Source organism: Ceratotherium simum, chromosome 14, assembly GCF_057802395.1.
Source record: "Ceratotherium simum simum isolate JZ-2026a chromosome 14, ASM5780239v1, whole genome shotgun sequence".
Classification (NCBI taxonomy): domain Eukaryota; kingdom Metazoa; phylum Chordata; class Mammalia; order Perissodactyla; family Rhinocerotidae; genus Ceratotherium; species Ceratotherium simum.
In genome coordinates, this window is record NC_141913.1 from 61,680,513 (window position 1) to 61,700,073 (window position 19,561).

The 19,561-nt window shown below is 37.2% G+C and overlaps 1 protein-coding gene and 1 pseudogene across 7 annotated transcripts in view; one reads left to right on the forward strand and one right to left on the reverse strand.

The window, feature by feature from the left end:
- ZNF236 (zinc finger protein 236) overlaps nt 1-19,561 on the forward strand; it is a 119,103-nt gene that overhangs the window by 38,506 nt on the left and 61,036 nt on the right. For 5 of the 7 annotated variants that reach the window (XM_087439345.1, XM_087439349.1, XM_087439347.1 and 2 more), the window contains exons 5-9: nt 488-612; nt 916-1,088; nt 3,037-3,180; nt 6,423-6,626; nt 7,637-7,865. In XM_087439345.1, coding sequence (XP_087295471.1) covers nt 488-612; nt 916-1,088; nt 3,037-3,180; nt 6,423-6,626; nt 7,637-7,865 — 875 coding nt within the window. The remainder of the gene's footprint in view (nt 1-487; nt 613-915; nt 1,089-3,036; nt 3,181-6,422; nt 6,627-7,636; nt 7,866-19,561) is intronic. The other 2 variants (XM_087439350.1, XM_087439348.1) reach the window with 1 other exon arrangement.
- LOC101397821 (exportin-T pseudogene) lies at nt 12,682-15,500 on the reverse strand (annotated as a pseudogene).

Here is a 19,561-nt window from a genome sequence, read left to right on the forward strand (position 1 = left end):
GAGATGTCAAGCAGAGAGTCAGATGTCCAAGGTTGGTGCTGAGAGAAGGTGTTAGAGTTGTGGAGGAAGAACTTTGCAGACATCAGCATCCAGATGGTATTGAAAGCAAGGAGACTGGAGGAGGTAGCACAGACGCCTGTCGATGTAGAAATCCCACATGCACCGGTCTTTATATTTGACCATCACAGGTAAAGCTTTGTCTAGAAGAGCCATTCTGAACCCAACCCCCCCAAAAAAACAAACCAAGTTTCTCTTTTCATTAGATATGGAAAAAATGAATTTTATGGTATCAGATACACAAAACTAATACATGTCTATGTGTGTGTGTCTGTACGTGTAGGACACACACACACACTTATATGTGATTGATTTCTTGTTAGAGCATGTTCTGATGACCAGTCAGCTAAACTTTCTGGTAGGATTTTAATTTTGAAGTTGTGATAAAAGGGAGACGATTTAATGAATATTCCCCCTTCTGTTACCCTAGGGTATCAAGTACAAGGTCTTATAATCGGAACATCGACAGGAGTGGATTCACTTATTCATGCCCACACTGTGGAAAGACGTTTCAAAAGCCAAGTCAGTTAACTCGGCATATTAGGATACACACAGGTATGAATATGTTTACTTTTGGATGATTTGTGATGTGGCTTCAAGAAAAGAAAATGTGCCTTAGAGCCAACTAGACCTGGAAGTTGATCTTAGCTTTTCCATAGTTTTCTGTATAATCTTGGTGTTAATTTTGAGATTTTGAGTAGGCAATTGGATATATGAGTCTACAGTTATGGGGAGATGTTCTGCCTGGAGGGATAGGTTTGGGGTCTTGGGTTTGGGGAACTTAAGTATTTCTCTTTTAATCCATCAAATGCTCACACAACATGGAATTATATTTTGATCATTTTTCTCCCTCTCTAGGTGAAAGGCCATTTAAATGTAGTGAATGTGGAAAAGCTTTTAACCAGAAAGGGGCATTGCAAACTCACATGATTAAGCATACAGGTGAAAAACCCCATGCCTGTGCCTTTTGTCCTGCTGCCTTCTCTCAAAAAGGGAATCTCCAGTCACATGTGCAGAGAGTTCACTCAGAGGTAAGCATCGCGCTTGGGGTGTGTGTGGTATTCATAGGGGTGCAGTGTTTCCCAGGCTGTAGTAGATGGCTCTTGAGTTAATGAGCAAAACTGAGAAGTACTTTCCTATTTTTTAAATGCAGATTACGAGTTTGTGCAGAGCAGACTCTAATATGAAACTGTTTGGCTTTTTATACCTGGGAGAAATATAAAATACTGTCTTTTTGTCTTCTTCCTGCCAATATTGTATCTTTGATGAATAAATGTTTGAAAATAATCATAATACCTTTGTTAGTTACGATCCATCAATCTAAATGTTAATGTATTTCATCCCTTTAGCAAACTCGAAACACAGACACTATCAAGTGTAAGAAATTGAAAGACAAGAAATAAAATTTGGGAAAAAAGTATTTTTCCTATTACTAGTATTGCTAAGCTTGCATATGGCCCCATTCCCATTTTCTGTCAGACAAGAGTCCTGGTCTGTTTATTTTCCTCCATGCTACATGTTATTTCAGCGAAACTGATGTTCATTATTTTTTGTTGTCTATAGATCATACTGATTTGTAAAGCATCTGGAAGTGTTTCTCTTAAGCAGGTTAACCTTTGCTTTCATTAATTGTCATGATTTGGTATCTTATTTATAGTCTAATTGTGGAATATAAAGAAATATTTAAACAACACAAATACTTTTATCATGGATCGTTTTATTTTATGTAACTATTTTGCAGAATGAAAGCTATCATATTCTTAAAAGCAAATGTATATCTTTTTATTTTTTCTTTGGAGTAAATCCTTAAGTAACACTAAAATTAAAAAACCTACATAGTTCGCATAGTTTGTAAATAGATTCAGAATTCCATGTGCAATGAGTTACTTTTAAAAACTAAGTTTTATTACCTAAGACTCAGAGGCATTAGGAAGAGCATATAAATATTGGTGAGGTAATGATAATGTGAAGTGAGGTTACCTTTAGATCTCAGAAGAGTAAATTTGGGCTATATAAGTTATTCTTGTGGGGCTGCCTCTGTGTAAAGACGATTGCTTAGAAATCATAGTATATTTGTGTAGCACCCAGAAAGATCTCACTGGAACTTTAGAATAACCCTGTGTGATACTCATTAGGGCTCCTGCATTTAGAAAAATCCTTCAGGGAAGCCAGGGGTTCACCTGTCCCCTAGCCCTGAGGCACCCTGGGAGCTGTGGTGGAACAGACTGAGATGTTCCAGAAATGACCTCTAAAGATTGGTTGGTAAATATTATCCAATCCTGTGATGAATCTAAATCCTTAAATTTGGTTCTTAACAAGGTGCTAGAAATAGAATGGAAGTCTTCTCCAAGCTCAGAGATGGCCGATCAGTTTTCAAGCCAGTCTTCATAAATATAACAGTAACTAACACTGGGCTTGAGTAATGGTGGAAGAATGTTTTAGATGCTTTCTCTGTGCCTAGATGTTCCTGTTCATTTTACTGCTCTCCGTAGTCCACTGTTAGCTTTATCTTAGTTTTGAAAAGTAGTCGCTGATACAGAATATTGGAATTGGTGATAAAAAATTTACACATTGTATGACTCTCCTTCCTAACTTGTATGTTTTAGCCCACAAAAGGCTTAGTCAAAGTAATATTTATATCTAACTGTCTAGCCTTCATTGTTAACATTGTGCTTAACCGTTTAAGAAATTGAGAACTTGTCAGACATTTTATTTTTGCTAAATTACAATAACTGAAAACTATGTTTTTTCACTCTTGAACCATTTCTAACTTATAGAAGAGACTGAAATTTCAATTAATCTCATACTGGCAATATTGATTGAAGAATCTAGAGCTACCTAATTTAAAAGAAAAAGTAATATTAAAGGGTTAGATTATTTCTGTCATTTTTAGTGGAAGGGTAAATTATGTTTTGGCATAATTTCAATATTTTTATCTAATAATTGTAAAAAATCATTTTTTCTTCTTTATTCTTTAAGGTCAAGAATGGCCCTACCTATAACTGTACAGAATGTAGTTGTGTATTTAAAAGTTTAGGTAGCTTAAACACTCACATCAGCAAGATGCATATGGGTGGGCCACAGAATTCAGCAAGCTCTGCAGAGACGGCTCATGTTTTAACAGTAAGTTTTAGTAGGCTGGTTAATAGATGGATTTTTTTTTTTACCAAAATCTGTTATCTTAAGTATAACCCTTAAAATTGAATATTATTTAGAATATTATTTAGTAACATAAAGGTGCTATGAAAGTTTTCTATATGGAGATAAGGTGCTACTTTGTTTCTTTTTTAAATTAGTGAAAGAAAATCAATTTTTTTTAACTTTAGAATAATGTCAGATGATCCTGATTTATGGACTGTCATCTGAACCTGTAAAAATAAGACAAAATATAATTATTAATTTATGAAATTGTAATTCCTACAGTTATTGATGATTATTATTGAATATTCTTTATCCTTATGTTGTAATTGAAGAATCAGTTATCCTTTTAAAGTAATATTTCTCCATATCTAATGTGACAGTGATAATGTTTCCTGAGACTTTGGACTTTTGGGAAACTAAATTGTATTTTCCGGCACATGTATTTAAAATTATGTGAGTCAAAACACACACATTTTTAGGGGCTGGCCTGGTGGCGCAAGCAGTTAAGTGCGCGTGCTCCGCTGTGGCGGCCGGGGTTTGCCAGTTTGGATCCCGGGTGTGCACCGACGCACTGCTTTTCGAGCCATGCTGTGGTGGCGTCCCATATAAAGTGGAGGAAGATGGGCACGGATGTTAACTCAGGGCCAATCTCCCTCAGCAAAAAGAGGAGGATTGGCATGAGATGTGAGCTCAGGGCTTATCTTCCTCACAAAAAAACAAAACAAAACACATTTTTATTCTCTTTTTGTAGGATTCTATAGCTCAGCCTTGGTCTGTTGCTTCTACTACCCTCTCAATTGATAAGAAATGGCAAAATCTGAGCATAGAGTATGGCATCTTAACAGCAATAGACATTAGATACAGAAGTCTCAGAAGTGTTAGTGTGCGCTCATGAATGCAGTTAGTTGGTGGTTTGTGTTAAGTCAATACCTGCCTCCCACCAATGTGGAAAATAGGCCTACTTAGTATTTAGTTCCAAAGCATTGGGTTCATGTTTAGTGTTTGTTTTTTTCTTTTCTTTTCTCACAATATTTGCAGCTTGGGATGGTTCCTCAGCTTACTCTTGATCAGGGAAAATGTTGTAAATAAGTTCTAAAACTGGAGAATAATTAGAGTCTAATAATTAAGTCTTAAAAATTCTACTTTGGGGCCGGCCCCGTGGCTTGGTGGTTAAGTGAGCGCGCTCCACTGCTGGCGACCCGAGTTCGGATCCCGGGCTCCCACCGGCGTGCTGCTTCTCCGGCCATGCTGAGGCCGCGTCCCACATACAGCAACTAGAAGGATGTGCAGCTATGACACACAACTATCTACTGGGGCTTTGGGGGAAAAAATAAATAAATAAAATCTTTAAAAAAAAAAAAAAAATTCTACTTTGGACTGAGTTTTTTTAAATAAAATTTTCAAGGTGTAAATCAACCAAATATTAGAATTTTCACCATTTCCTTTGGCACTATGCAAATCACATATGTACATGGAGTGAATAACCTGGAATGATAATCCAGATCATTTTTAAAATTTATATTCCCAATAAAAAATTGAAAATGTACTGTAGGAGTTTGGGAACCTATAATCTACCCTACCTTTTACCCTAGCTTGAGTATGCAAAAGCATTCTAAGTCAGGTTATACATATTGTTTTTCAAGACAATGTTCAGCCTCCTGGATTGATTATTTATGTCTCTTATTTTGCCTCTCACATTTTCTAACTCTTGACCTTTTTGCTCTACTTTTGAGAGTTTTCTTCAATTTTATCTTATGACTCCTTTATTGAATTTTTTTTAGCTTGTAAGATTTTTAATTTCTGAGAGCTCTTCATGATCTGTTTCTTTTTCAAGATATTCTTTTCTGGTTTTATGTACTTTCCTCTGAAATCCAATTAGCATTTTCTTTTTAAAAGTTCTCTTCTGCTCATTGAGTTATCTGCCTTGGGTCATCTCTCCATTCTCCCCGCTTCAGATATCTTGTAATTCTTGGTTGCCTGTTGGTATTTCAGAACAAGGCACAGTAAACCTGTGGGTGAACATGAATGGAGCTGGTTGATCTCCAGGGTCACTTGATGTGTGATTGGCCAGAGAACTAGCCCTTAAACTTGGGGTCCCTGGTGGCAGAACGTAGAAGACTTTTGTTTAGTCTGGGGAACTAAGAGCTGCAAAAGGTGCCCTTGTTCTCCCCCGATTGTTCATTCCTTTTTACCTCGTTTAGAGGTGCTCCACCATTTTTTTGCCTGAAGGTAAATGCCTAACTCCCATCTGTGGAGGAAGACACGGGGTTCACTGTCAGTCCTAAGTATTTTTCTACCATCTTTATTTTCTTTAATTAATAGACTTTATTTTTTAGAGAAATTTTATGTTTACAGAAAAATTGAGCAGAAAGTACAGAGAACTCTCCTATACTCCCCCCACCAGCTCCCATGGTTGCCCTTATTAACACCTTGCATTAGCGTGGTGCATTGGTCACAGGTGATGAATTAATACTGGTGCATTATTATTAACTCAAGTCCATAGTTTATGTCATGGTTCACTCTGTGTTGTATATTCTGTAGGTTTTGACAGATGTATAATGTTCTGTATCCACCACTGCAGTATTCTGCAGAATAGTTTCTCTGTTCTGCATGGTCTTTTTGATACGGCATTTCAGATTCCTGAGTTTCTGAGGAATCAGATCAGCTCTCTCCTTAGATATTCTTGGCTGTAGCTTTACAGAGCATTTATTCCTCCAATGCCTTTATTTTCCAGAAATTTTTTTGACCACTTGTTTTCTTTCTTATTTTCTTTATTCTTTAACTTTTTAAATTCCTTCATTTTATTTTATGTATTTTTTTTATTTAAATTCCCCCATCCCCCAAAGCCCCAGTAGATAGTTGTATGTCATAGCTGCACATCCTTCTAGTTGCTGTATGTGGGACGCGGCCTCAGCATGGCCAGACAAGCGGTGCGTCGGTGCACGCCCGGGATCTGAACCCGGGTCGCCAGCAGCAGAGTGCGCGCACTTAACTGCTAAGCCACGGGGCCGGCCCCAAATTCCTTCATTTTAATGGGCTAATAGGAGGATGAGGTTTGTGTGTTCAGTCCTCCGTCTTGAATTGATAGTTTCTACTACCAAATAAAAAACTTAAAAAATTGAAAGTCATGAGGAAGATATGCCTATTTCTTTACTTTAAAAAGAATTGAAGTACAAATTAATGTGATTGTTCATATTTTTAATGAAAATGTTGCTGTGTTTCAGGCCACACTGTTTCAGACTTTACCTCTTCAACAGACAGAAGCCCAAGTCACCTCAGCTTCGAGTCAGCAGAATTCGCAGGCAGTGACCGATGTCATCCAGCAGCTCCTGGAGCTCTCAGAGCCGGGGCCTGTGGAGTCCAGCCAGCCCCCTCAGCCTGGCCAGCAACTGAGCATCACGGTGGGGATCAACCAGGACATTTTACAGGTGAGGCGCCCTCACCTGCTCTTGTCTGTGTTTGTCAGAGACTCGATATCATTATTGAAAAATAAATATGCAGGGCTTGCAAAGTAAAGGAATTTTCATTAAAGTGTTTTTGAATTGAAAAATTATGCTGAAACAAAATATGTTTATTTAATTACTTATGGACAGTGCAGAATTCTAAATGATTTATTAATCCATAAATTAAAAAAAGTTGAAAGCCCTGATTTTTTTCTCTGTAAGTAAACTTAGTTGAAAAGAACAGGCATCTGTAAGTGACTTTACCTGAAAAGAATAGGCTTTTCAGAACTTTCTTGTATCTATCCCTGTTGACAGAGGCATAAGAAATGTTGTATTCGTTCTTGAAATTCTGGTGTCACTATTTTGAGAGGCAGTACTGCCTCTCTGCTCAGTGTGTGAACATTCCATGCACGTGTGGGAGAGGAGGAGGAGGAAAATAGAACGCAGAGTTCTTTTCTGATTCTTCTACCCTAGTCCAGCTTTATATTCACATTCTTCATTTCCAAACAGAGATTGCCTTCCTTCTCCTTTCTATTTATTTACTTATTTTAAAACTAACCTCTCTCCTATACCTTTATGTGACAAGTTAAGTTCGCCAGAGTATAGAGAATCTCAGGATGTCATGACAGCCAAAGTCTTAAGGGTAAACCCAGTGTAACTTAAAACAGTGATTCCCAAACCTATTTAGAGACAACCAGAGTTGTCTGCGGTAAAATTGCTAAAAGTCAAATTTATTAACTTTAATTCTGAAATATAAATGCTTGCCATACCATATTTTGAGTGGAAGTGAGATGGCAGATATCAAAAGGGAGGTTTCAGCCTCAAAAATTTGGAAGTCTCACTTATAAGTGACTACTTGGAAATGTAGACTTTTATTTCTAGTAGGGTAGGATTAGAATTCTGTAGGTAAAGCTATATTACATCTTTGTAATTGATTTTGGTAGGCAGGTTTGGGCCATTGTATCTCCTAACCTTTTAGTTTTGTTCTGTCTCAGCAAGCCTTAGAAAACAGTGGGCTGTCTTCAATTCCAGTTGCAGCACATCCTAACGACTCCAGCCACACCAAGACTTCCGCAGCACATGTTCAAAATCCAGATGTGCCCAACGTTTCAAGTGAGCAGACTGACCCTACAGATGCAGAGCAAGAAAAAGAACAGGAAAGCTCAGAGAAGTTGGATAAAAAAGAAAAGAAAATTATAAAGAAGAAATCACCATTTCTCCCTGGTAATTTTAATATGCTTTAAGATTTAGACCTTTTGGACGGTGTGTTGCTTGTTTTTAAGAAACATGCCCTCCTTTTTTTCTTTCTTGTTTAATGTTTTGATAGTATCTATCTAACAGCATTGTTTGATATTTAAAATTAAAAACTAAGTTGTAAAATTTGTTAAATTATCTCTTCCTGGAGGTGTCTTCTTCGCCATGATTAGTGTCTCTTCCTGACTTGTCCCTAGGGCTTGAAACCTGAGTTGTCTTTGACTCTTCTCTCCCGCCAGCTGTCAGACCCCTCCTTTCGTGGTCCTTCTGGTCTTGGCTGCTCCCTGCCTCTTGGCTATGTTGCTGTAGCAGCCTTCTGGCCAGTCTCTCCCTTCATTCCACCCCAGTACTGCCCCTCTGATGACTTCTAAAGCACAGCTCCTCTGCCTGAAACCCTCAGCCGTTTCCCATTCCACCCAACTCTGTTTCTTGGCTTTTGAGCCCTCCATAACCTGCCCAACGTGCATTTCCAGTCATCTCTCCCCTGCCCTTCTGGATACAGATTATATCACAGTAAAGTGGGTTCCTGCTGTAGTCGATACAGTTACATGTTTTCTGAATGCCACACTGTCCACAGGCTTTTCTGCATCAAGAATGTCTTCTTCCTCACCCTTCTCTCCTGTTCTCTGTCAAAACTCTGACGGTCGTTTAAGGCCAGCTTAAATGCACCTCCTTGTAGAAGCTCTCTGAAGAGTGCTCTTCCTCTTCTCAACTCCCTCAGTACTTAGAATTTTTATGACTCTTGAGTCTCTTGTGTTAATTGTTGGACAGCTGGAGTACCTTCCATTCATTTCTGAGTACCCCACAATGCTCAGTATGGCTCTTTGCACAGGGACAGGCATTACTAAATCTTTCTTGAATAAAATAGATTCCTGTCTTTTGGGCAAAAGTGTACCTATAAAAATATTTTCTTAGTGAATATAACCATTCTACCTCTCCCAGGTTCTTAGGAAACAGTACTTTCTTGCTGCAAAACATGGAATAACGCTCTTGTCTCTGTTAGCACTTCTTTCTGAGAATATACTTTCTCATTGTTAACATGTGGGTGTGAAATCCTTGTTTCTCAACCCACATGCCATTGTAGTCCTACTCTCCTTTTTCCCTTGATCTGGCCTCCTCCCCAAGTGAAAAATCTAAGCAGTTTTTCATCCAGGTTCTCCTGATATCTAGAGGCAAAAAGGGCCATTTCCAAATATTTTTATTAGCTACGTGATAGGTTAGCCTTGCAGTTTTTGAGTATCTACTTTATGTGAACCTGATAAGCTGATGAAAAGCCACAGCCTATGTGAAACCTTTCATACGAGTTACCACCTGCGGTTGTCTGTAGTTACCGTGCTAAAACTTTTGAAGATGCTCTAACATGGCTCTAAGCAACACTCTTCTCCAGATAAAAGGCCAGACTTGACTCCTGAAATTACTAAGTACAGTGGCTACTTAAACTGAGGAAGGTGGACTTCATCCTGGGTCACCCCTTCCAGATCTTCGGGTGTTAGAAACAGCTTTCTGTTTTGCACTGAGCATTAGATAGAGATTTCAAAATGGAATTGCAGGTAACCTTATTACACATTATTTTAATATGGAGTGTTGGGATGCTGTGGGTTTTACATTCATCTGCTTTTGTTTTGTTTTGTTTCGTTTTTGTGAGGGAGAGTAGCCCTGAGCTAATGTCCATTGCCAATCCTCCTCTTTTTGCTGAGGAAGACTAGCCCTGGGCTAACATCCGTGCCCATCTTCCTCTACTTTATATGGGACACCGCCACAGCATAGCTTGACAAGCGATGCGTCAGTCCGCGCCTGGGATCCACACCTGCGAATCCCGGGCCGCTGAAGCGGAGCACGCGCGCACTTAACCGCTATGCCAGTGGGCCAACCCCTCATCTACTTTTTAAATATATTTATTATCTCTGCATACTGTTTTTATTTCCCTGTAACAACCCTACTTCTACTTTCTTATTTTGTTTCTTGTAATCTGCTAAGTGCCCAGAGCTCTGATAAATTATGACTTTTATAATTGCCTAAAAACTAAGTATAAGCTTATTCTTGGTGAGAACCTTTGCAAGCTTGTAATTTTTCTAAAAATAACCTGCATGAACATGTTTGGATTTTTATATCTACCTTGAATACTTCAAGAGACTAGCCTTTTTTTTACTCCTGCTTTTCTTTCTCTTTTAGGGAGTCTATGTTGTGAATAAAGATTTTTATATTCATGGTTCAGATAAATTACTTGTTATTCTGTATTATTTTACACTTTTTATGTAAACTTTTAAGTTTAGAAAAACTTTAAAACATTCTTATTATTGATTTGGATGTAGTTGAATTTAGTTTGAACATTCCATGATTTATCTGATTTGTCTAGAATTCTTTGATGGTAAGATAGTCACAGTTTATGAGATTTTCTTTATGTTCTCTTTTGGATTATTTGTCATGTATAATTAAATATAAATATTATCTGTACTTAAAACCTTTGACCTTTTCTTAATGGTAATCTGGTTTTGAGCTGAATATTCATTATGTATAAATATGATGTAACACCCTGTATAATATCCAAGTATTACAGAGGAAACTGCCTACTAGGAGTTGATGGTGTAGTTGTAGGTTCATTGCATGGACAGTGCATAGCAATGGGGAACAGTTTAAAGATTACAGAGGCATATTGTCAAACGATTGGTCAGTTAAAGAAGTACTCTGAGTTTAGAGATAAGACAAGTCAGTGGGCCACAGTGAGCAGGTAAGGCTTTACTGAGCTGGAAGGAAGAGAACCAAGTATTAATGTAAATGAGGTGAAGCAAAAGGAGTGTTAAGTTAGATTCATGTGACGTAGGAGCACTTCCTACTCTAGGGATCATTTCAACAATTTCATTTCAGGTGCTTTCCATGTTAAAAATTATCTAAAAAATTTTGTAGCATTAAATTCTGTTGGTATATAACTATCATTTTATGCAAATCAAACATTTGGATAAGGGTGTGTTTGGTTGTAGTCACACACACACAAAATTGCTGTGCAGGTCACGAGAGTAAAATTCAACTATCCTGTTACCCAGATTTAAATTTTAGAAGGGAACTGAAAATCCATTTACTCTCTCTCCACGTAGATCCCTCTTTTTCTGTTGGATTATCTTTTTCTTATTGATTTGTTGGAGTTCTTTATATAGTCTGGATTTTATTTCTTCATTGTTTATATGTGTTTCAAATAACTTCTTCAGAAATATCTTCTCTTTTCACTCTCTTTAAGGTGTCTTTTGATGAATAGATGAATAGAGATTCTTACTTTTAATGCAGCTATATTGATCAAGCTTTTTATTTATAGTTTGTGCATTTTGTCTTTCATTTAAGAAATCTCTCCCTTACCCATGTTGAATTCTCCCATATGTTCTAACAAAAGTATTAAAAATTAGCCTTTCACATTTAATTTATTGACTCACGTGGACTTTATTTTTATGTATGCTGAGAGGTAGCATTGAAATCTTATTTTTCCTGTGTGGTGACTAGTTGTCTGGCACCATTTATTGGACAATCTGTCTCTTCTTCTCAAATATGTAATGCCAGTTTTGTTATAGATCTACTTTTCCTCTATGTGTACGTCTAGCCCTCGGCTCTCAGTTCTGTTAGACTTATCTGTTTGTCTGTGTTAATATCAATGTCACACTGTCTCCATTATTTTATAATAACTCTTGAAATACATAAGATGGATCTTATCTTTCATTCTCTTCAGGATTATCTTGGTCTTGTGTTTTGAGAAAGTTGGTATCTTTAAAATACAGTGTCTCATGTTCAAGAACATGTTTCTCTTCCTATTGGTGTCTTTTATTATATAAAGCTCTTGCAAGTCTTCTATTAGATTCATTCTTTTACTTTATTTTGTTGTTCCTCCAAACTATTTTTAAATTGCATCTTCTGTTTTTTGTAGGTACATAGAAAAATAATTGACTTTTGTATATTGATTGTGAATCCAGCAACCAGTTAACTTCTATTATTAATTGTAGCAATTTGTCTGTAGATTATTTTGAGTTTTCTATGTACATAATTAATTGTATATGAATAATGATAGTTTTTCTCTTCTTGTTATGTTGGCTTGGACTTCTAATACAGCGTTGTGTAGAAGTGTTAGTGGTCTGCTTCCATCCTGATTTTCAAAGGAGATGATTTTAATGTTTTGTAATTTGAGTTTGGCTTTTTACTATAGGTTTTACATAGATACCTTTCAGATTTAGGAATTTCCTTTCAATTATTAGTTTTCTAAGATTTTTTTGTTTCCTTCTTTATGTTAATTGTTATCAAATGCCTTTTCTTCCTCTATCCTTATGATACAATTGGTGTAGAAACAATTTAAAGAGATGTAATTGCTATCTACAAAATATTAGTTTTGATTATTGTATTCCCCCCATACTTTATGTGTCTGCCCACATGAAAGAAAATTAAAATTTTCAAATGTTTTATAATTAGCAATTTTTTAAAAAATACACTGTTTTCCACAGTTATGGTCTTTATAAAGGACTTGATTTAAAGTTTCAAATAAAAAAATTAAAATACTAGGATAACTCGACTGTATGTTTTAACAGCCTTTTTATATAGAACAATTTGAGTCAGCATAGAAGCAACTTCTCCTGTTGTCATATACCTATATTTATGGAAAATTACACCCATTTTACAGAAAAATCCCAATTACATATACTGCAATAAACTCAAAGCGCTGTAAAAAGACCAGTGTGAATGCCACAGGAAAACTGCTTCTTTATAAATTAACTGGAGTTCCTAACAATGAAGTAGGCACAGGGAGATTCCGTCCTTAGGGCTTTGCTCTCCAGAAGAACACCTTTAAATCATTTTTAAGAATTTTAGTATCAGCCTATTGGAGTGCTTGCCAAAACTCCTGAATTATTTGTGGAGCTACTTGCAAGGAGGGCAGACGTTCTTGTTGAAGATACTGAACACGTTCTGGGCCCTGTTTGAGATGGATTATTCCCAGTGTCTCTGCACACATAGGCAAAGCCTATACTGTCTGTGCATCTGCCAGATCAGAGGTTTGTTGTAAAGGTACTAGGAAATACGTGGAGGCACTGGGCTTATAAACAAAATCAGCATATCCCACTGGTCCATCTTCACCTCCCCGGAGTTCTGTCAGCTTTGATTTCTGTGAGATTCTTGGGTTTCTCTGGATTTTTGACTGCTCCTTGGGTAACAGTGACCAGCACTTGTTCGACATCCTCTGCATCTTGCTCTGCTCTGACTTCGCTCATTCCACTGCCTGTGACTTTTTGCAGGGAAGCAAAGTAACTCCTCTCTAAAGCAGCAGACTGGTCATTTTCTTCTGCTTGTTGGAGCAACACTTCAAAAACTGCATAAAGCAGAGGCATGAACATCTGTTGTAAAGACAGTCTTGTATCTTAAATTTGGCTGTTATCTGGTTGATAAGAGGAATGCACTTCTGGAGGCCTTTTGCTTCACAGTCTTTGAGCATGTGTTCTGAGGAGGATGGGATGAACAGAAGAACTTCCTTCTCTAGGCAAATAATCACGCAATGAAGGAAGGTGTGAACTCCACTTCTGAGACTATCCTTTTATAAGGGACAATAGAGGGCTGGCAAGAATGTCTGTAAACAGTCCAGATAAACTTTGGAAGAGCCACATTGTTTCACGGTGCTTGCTGCAGAAAGTGTTGCTGGTTCCCCTGGCACATCCCACAGCATGGTTGAGACAGCCTGCTAGAGATGCCTGCCTTTCTTCGTCTTGTGCCAACATCCATTTTTCTAACAGAACTCTAAGTTTCTCCATTAGTGGAAGTCAACAGATCCCTCATTACTGCTTGCTTCCTGTCTGCTGGTTATTCACCATTAACAACCAGCATTCCAGCTCTCTCATAATTAAGTAGTTGATCATTGTTGCTCAACAAGGACTGGTAACCATTCTCAGTTGGAGCATGCTCTAATAAATCTTGTATTCTATTCAGAATATCCTCAGTGAAAGGATTCCTTTGTTGAGAGATTCGACAAATCTAGAAAACAGGTAAGTGGTCCTGCTCTGTACTTTTGCACTCGAATGCTGCAGACTCCCGTGATTCAAGAAAGCCATTGGTACACATGGCATGTGTTGTGATTCAACTGTGAAAACTTCACATCTAACAACTCTACTGTCACGGATGTGTGCTGATAGGAACTAACTCCTGATGTTACCCAAGTTCACTTCACAGTCTGCAAAACATGCTTTTGAATCATCACCTGAGAAGTGAGCACCATGAGAAGAGCTTCTGCCAACATATATAGCAACTTTATTGCCACGTCAACTTCCATAAACCTTGCAGTCCACCAATTCTCAATGTGGAACTGAAGACTGCCAACGGAATCCAGCAGGAACACTGGTGAAACTTGAGCAAGCGTGTCCAACAATAATTTCAGTTGCTTTCTATTTTCTACAAACATGCCTTCATCTTCACCCTCAATTTCAAAATTGCGTTCTTCATCATAAGTCAGTTTTTTCATAGTGGCCAACATAATTGCCTCTACATTAGCTTTTGCTAATCTGAGAGCACTGTATGTGGTTTCAAAACATGAAGATAATCATAACAAAACCCAATAATGTTAGAGGAGATGTCATCATCCTCATGAATTAGTAGCTGCAACAGTAGCACCACTTTTGTTTCAATACCTGGCAGTGCCTCTTGAGCATTCTTGATGTCCCCATTCTTAATTAATTTAGTCCAGCTACCTATTGATGACTCTTCCATTTCTAGCTTAGAAAATCTGGCCAGGAAGTCACCATCATCTCCCTGGTCAATGCTGAAAACCCAGTAGACTGTTATGCTTGACACAAAAATTATACTAGTTTCATTTTATCAACAGAGTCTATTCCTTTATGTACAATTTCAAATACATGATCACATGCTTCTTACTGTAGAAGTTCTATTGGCATATGACCTAATAGCATATTTATAAACCCATCGTTGGTTATAAGGATAAATCCATAAAGGGACATAAGCCTACCTACTTTAAGGCACTGACATGTCACTTCTGAATTAGTATACTGATAATTTTGTGGGATTTGGTACCATGACTCCACTAGGTTTGGAATGCACTGTTCCCACATGGTATCTTTTATTAGAGTATTCCTACTGCTTCCTCAGATGTAGGCACCACATCGCAACCCACAGACTGAATCAGTAGCAATGAGGATTCTGAGGTAGAGATCTACTCCCTAGGACTCAGGTCCACTGCTGAGAGAATGTCAACAACAACAACAACAAAAAACCAACCAAACTTGGGCCAGTTAGTGAGATATTCTGTAACAAAAAGCAAGGAGAAGACTTGGGCTGCTTTATTTCATATAAAGCTCATCTCTGGTTGGCGATTCAGCATCTGAGCTTGAAGCCCAAGATATGAATGTCTCCCTAGTTAGTTGTTGAACAGTAGTTAGATCTAAATATTTGTATTTAACTCGATGTTCTAGTTCTTGAAAGCAGAACAGCTTTCTGTGACTAACACTGTATGTCCTCTGGGATGGAACTTCTGCACACACCTGCCAGGCATCTGGGGAAATCTTTAACTGCCTGAGCCCTTTGTCTAAAGTCTGAATCAGCATTTGGATTTAGCCCTAAAGAAGGCTGTCCGTCCATCCCTCTTGTTCTACTTGGAATTGTCTAACTATAATAGGTGTGCCCCTCTGATCCCCCAGAAACAAGTATCTTCCCTGTCACTCTGTCTGCCTCCCACCTGCACTGCCCAGGTCCTTGTCACCTTGTTGCCCTCGTCCTCTGCGGCGGCCACAGCTGACGCTGCAGACAGAGCTGGCTGCATCCCCTGGCACCTTCTCTTGTGTGGAAACTGATTGAAGAGTGAGGAGGACACGTCTAGGCCTTTTTCTCTCCTGCTGAACACCTTCCCGCAGCATGTAAGGCTCTCCTTCATCTCACCCTGTCTGCCTCTCAAGCTCTGACTTTTGCTGATTCCCACTAGATGTCTCACACTCTGGCCATATTGAACTCTAAATTTCTGGAACTTCATACGTGGCTTTTGCTTATTCCTTTGCCTGGTAAATGTACCTCAAGTCACGTCCTTCTTGGCAATCAAATATGGGCCTTCTGAAGCTCAGCTAGAGGCTCCTGTCACGTAGGCAGCATTTTTGAGTGCTCTTCTCCCTGTGGGATGAATCGGCGCTGTCTTTGCATGTCTCATGCTCTACAGTAATGCATGCTTGTGTTGCCACACCTTAGTCTCTTCAAGGGTGGGGGCATGCCCTGAATGGTACTCGCCACCTCGTAAATGCGTGGTAAATGTTCTCCTTAAAGTAAAGCTGGGAGGACAGACCTTTCTGAGAAAATTGCACTCAGGCTGTAGAATCGCACAGACCTCAGTATGCGCCTTGACTCTTCCATTTACTGGCCTCTGACCTTGGGCAAGTGAGTTAACCTTTAAAATGTCAGCCTTTTCATCTGTAAAATGAGGCAATGATAGAATAAATGGAAGAGAACTGAAGGAGAAAATCCATGGTAGAACAGTGCCTGATGCACAATAAGTTCTTAATGAATACATATATTTTAAAATTATTTTTTAAATAGGTGAAAGTTGCTCATGCCACACAATTCAAAAGATACAAAATGGTATACAGTGAAAAGTGAAAAGTCCCCGGCTCATTCTTGTTCTCTACGCACCCATACCCAGAGCAGCCACTGTCACTGCGGTCTTCTGTGTCCTTTAAACAAGCATAGGCATATTGTTATATATATTATTTTTTTTTAGCAGGATGAGTGGCATACTATATATATTATTTTACGGTTTACTTTTTTCCACCTGATATTTTATTTTACAAAATTCCTGAATAGCATCCCATTTTATGGATAATTTAATAATATTTAGGTTATTTGTAATCTTGCTGATACAAACAATGCTGCGGTAGATCAGTCTGTAGCTCTGTCATTTCACATGTGTATCTGTAGGGTTCATTTCTGGAAATGTCAGAGGTTTCGAAGGAGAAGTTCTGTAAAGTTCTGTAAAGATTGTTTTAAGGTTATAATGTTGAAATAATTTCAGGCTTAACAGAAATGTTGCAAAAACAATACAAAAAATTCCCATATGCTTTTCATCTAGTGTCCCCAAATAGTAACATTTTCCTACGTTTGCTTTCTCTTTAACTGTATTTTCCTTGAATGTTCTGAGTGTGACTTGCAGATATAACACCCCTGTAACTCTCAATACTTCAGTGTGTATTTCCTAAGACCAAGGACACTGTCTTACATAACCATAGTGCAGTCAGCAACATCAAGTTATTAAAATTGGTCCAGTCTACAGACCCTATTCAAATTTTATTATTTGTGTCACTAATGTGCTTGATAACAAAAGATAAAATATTTTGTACATACTTGAAACATTTTGGTAAATATCGCTGATTTCCTTTCATGGAGTTTATTGATTTACACCCCCAGAAACCATGTATTGTAAACAACAATGTGAAGCTTCACCACAGCTTTTTGAAGAGATTGTTATCAAAATTGTGGAGTCCTTTTTACCCATCTGGTAGGTTAGAAGATGCTTTCTTAGTGTAGTTTTAATTTAATTTTTCTCACAAGGAGTAAGGTTGAGCAGCCTTTCATGTTAAAGAGCATTTTTCCATTAACTGACTCTGGATTTTTATTTGCTGTGATACATTAAGGGTGATAGTATTTGGGGAGCTAGATTTGTGGCATATGTTCTTTTCTAATTTGTTAGCCTTTTGAGTTAAAAGGGAGAGGTATTTTGTTTTTATATGGCCAAATGGGGAGAAATGTTTTGTTTTTATATAGCCTAAGTTGTCAATGTTTCATTACTTCTGGACTTGTGTAATACTTGGCCTTCAACACTGACATTGTAGAATAATAACCTCTTTATCTAAAACTTTTATACTTTCATACTTGAAATTAAATTTCTGACTCAGTTTTATTTTTTTGTTTCCAGATGGGCACCCAGCTGTCCAGATCTCATTTATTGAATAAGTCATATTTTCCCCACTGAAATGCAGTATCATATATTATACTCTCAAACCTATATGGGTCTTTTCTGGACTTTATTCTACTCCACTAACCTGTCTTTTTATTCATGTTTTCTGGTACCAAGTGGTTTTTGCTTTAATAGTGTGGTTTAATAATTAGGAAGCCTAGTCCTCTCTCGTTATACTTTTTTTAAAGTGTATTTTTGACTATTATCATATATTTATTTTTTCATATGTACTTAAGAATCATCTGCTAAAGTTCCAAAACTCTAGTTCTAAAAGAGTCTTATTGGTATTTGTATATTAGTGACTTAACCAGGGAGAATTAATGGCTTTATAACTATTAGTCTTTGTACCAAAGAATAAGATATGCATTTCCATTTATTCAGATCTTCTTTTTTTTTAATATATTTTAGTAGTATTTTAAAATTTTCATCTGGACTGTATTTGTAGATATGAAGGATGTCGATTTTCATGTATTAAAATGGCCTCTTTCTGAGTTTTAGTTTTTTTAGGTATATAATTATATCATTTGTAAATAATGATTTTACCTTTTTCTTTATAGTTTATACTGTGTATTTTCTTTATCTTATCTAATTTCATTGGCTAGTATCTCTAGAACACGATAAACTAATGGCAGTGATAGTGGACTTTCCCTGACTTTAACAGGATTTCTTTTAGTGTTTTCCTATTAAGTCAAATGTCATATTGAGATATGTTTTATTCACTTCCTCCTGTTTTTAGACAGTTTTTTGAAAGTTAAAACTAGATGTTGAATTCTAGTAAATGCCTTTTCATATTGAAGATTATTATATGTTTCTCTTTTTAAATTTATTAATATATGTGAAGAGCAAAGCTATTGCCCAGCACCAGAGTATGTTGCCATGTGGGAGTGCAGATCTGGTTTTCCAGACCTTTCAGTTTGTCAAAGGGTCGGAAATCTGGGTTCAGTTTTCTTCTTGTCACACGTGTGGGCTGAACCAAACATATGCAGGCCAGATTTGGAGACAGCTTCAGGGCTGCTGGTTTGTAGTCTCTATTCCTGTCTATTCCCAGAAATAATTAGAACATAGTGACAGTCTTAAATTATGTCATCTTATGTAATTAAAGATATATTTTCATTTTTGTTTGGAAAAATCTGATTTTGGGGGATGATTTTATAATTTTAGCTAATAGATATTATAGTTCTCTCTCATCTTTTTATACCTTGCTTTTTTGACTTGTCATGATAAGACCTTTAGGTAATTATTGCACTTCTCTGAATTTTTACCTATTAGTTTTAAGCTTTCTTAAGTTTTAGACTTCCTTAATATAAGCAATATCACCATAAAATGTCTTTCTCTCATTTTGAAAACCATTTCCTTGTTTCTACTCTTTTTTCCCCCTCGTGGTTTGTGTATGTTCCCTCTCTTTGTCTTTGTTTCCATTGTATCACTTTTTAGAAAAACATTGTTTTTCATTCTTTTTCCTGACTTCCTTTCTCATGTTAATTAGTCTTCAAAGAGCATTATATTCAGGAAAATACATTTTCTCTTACAGATTCACTTGCACATAAGGAGAATTCCTTGTATTTATTGATGACAAAGAGAAGGAAACAGGAGATTTTCTTTTTCCGTAATAAAACTATGTCTGTACAGACACAGCTAAATAGTTAAAATTTTCTGATGAATTTCATTAACATGGCCAAAATATTTTTGATTTCAAGTGGATTCT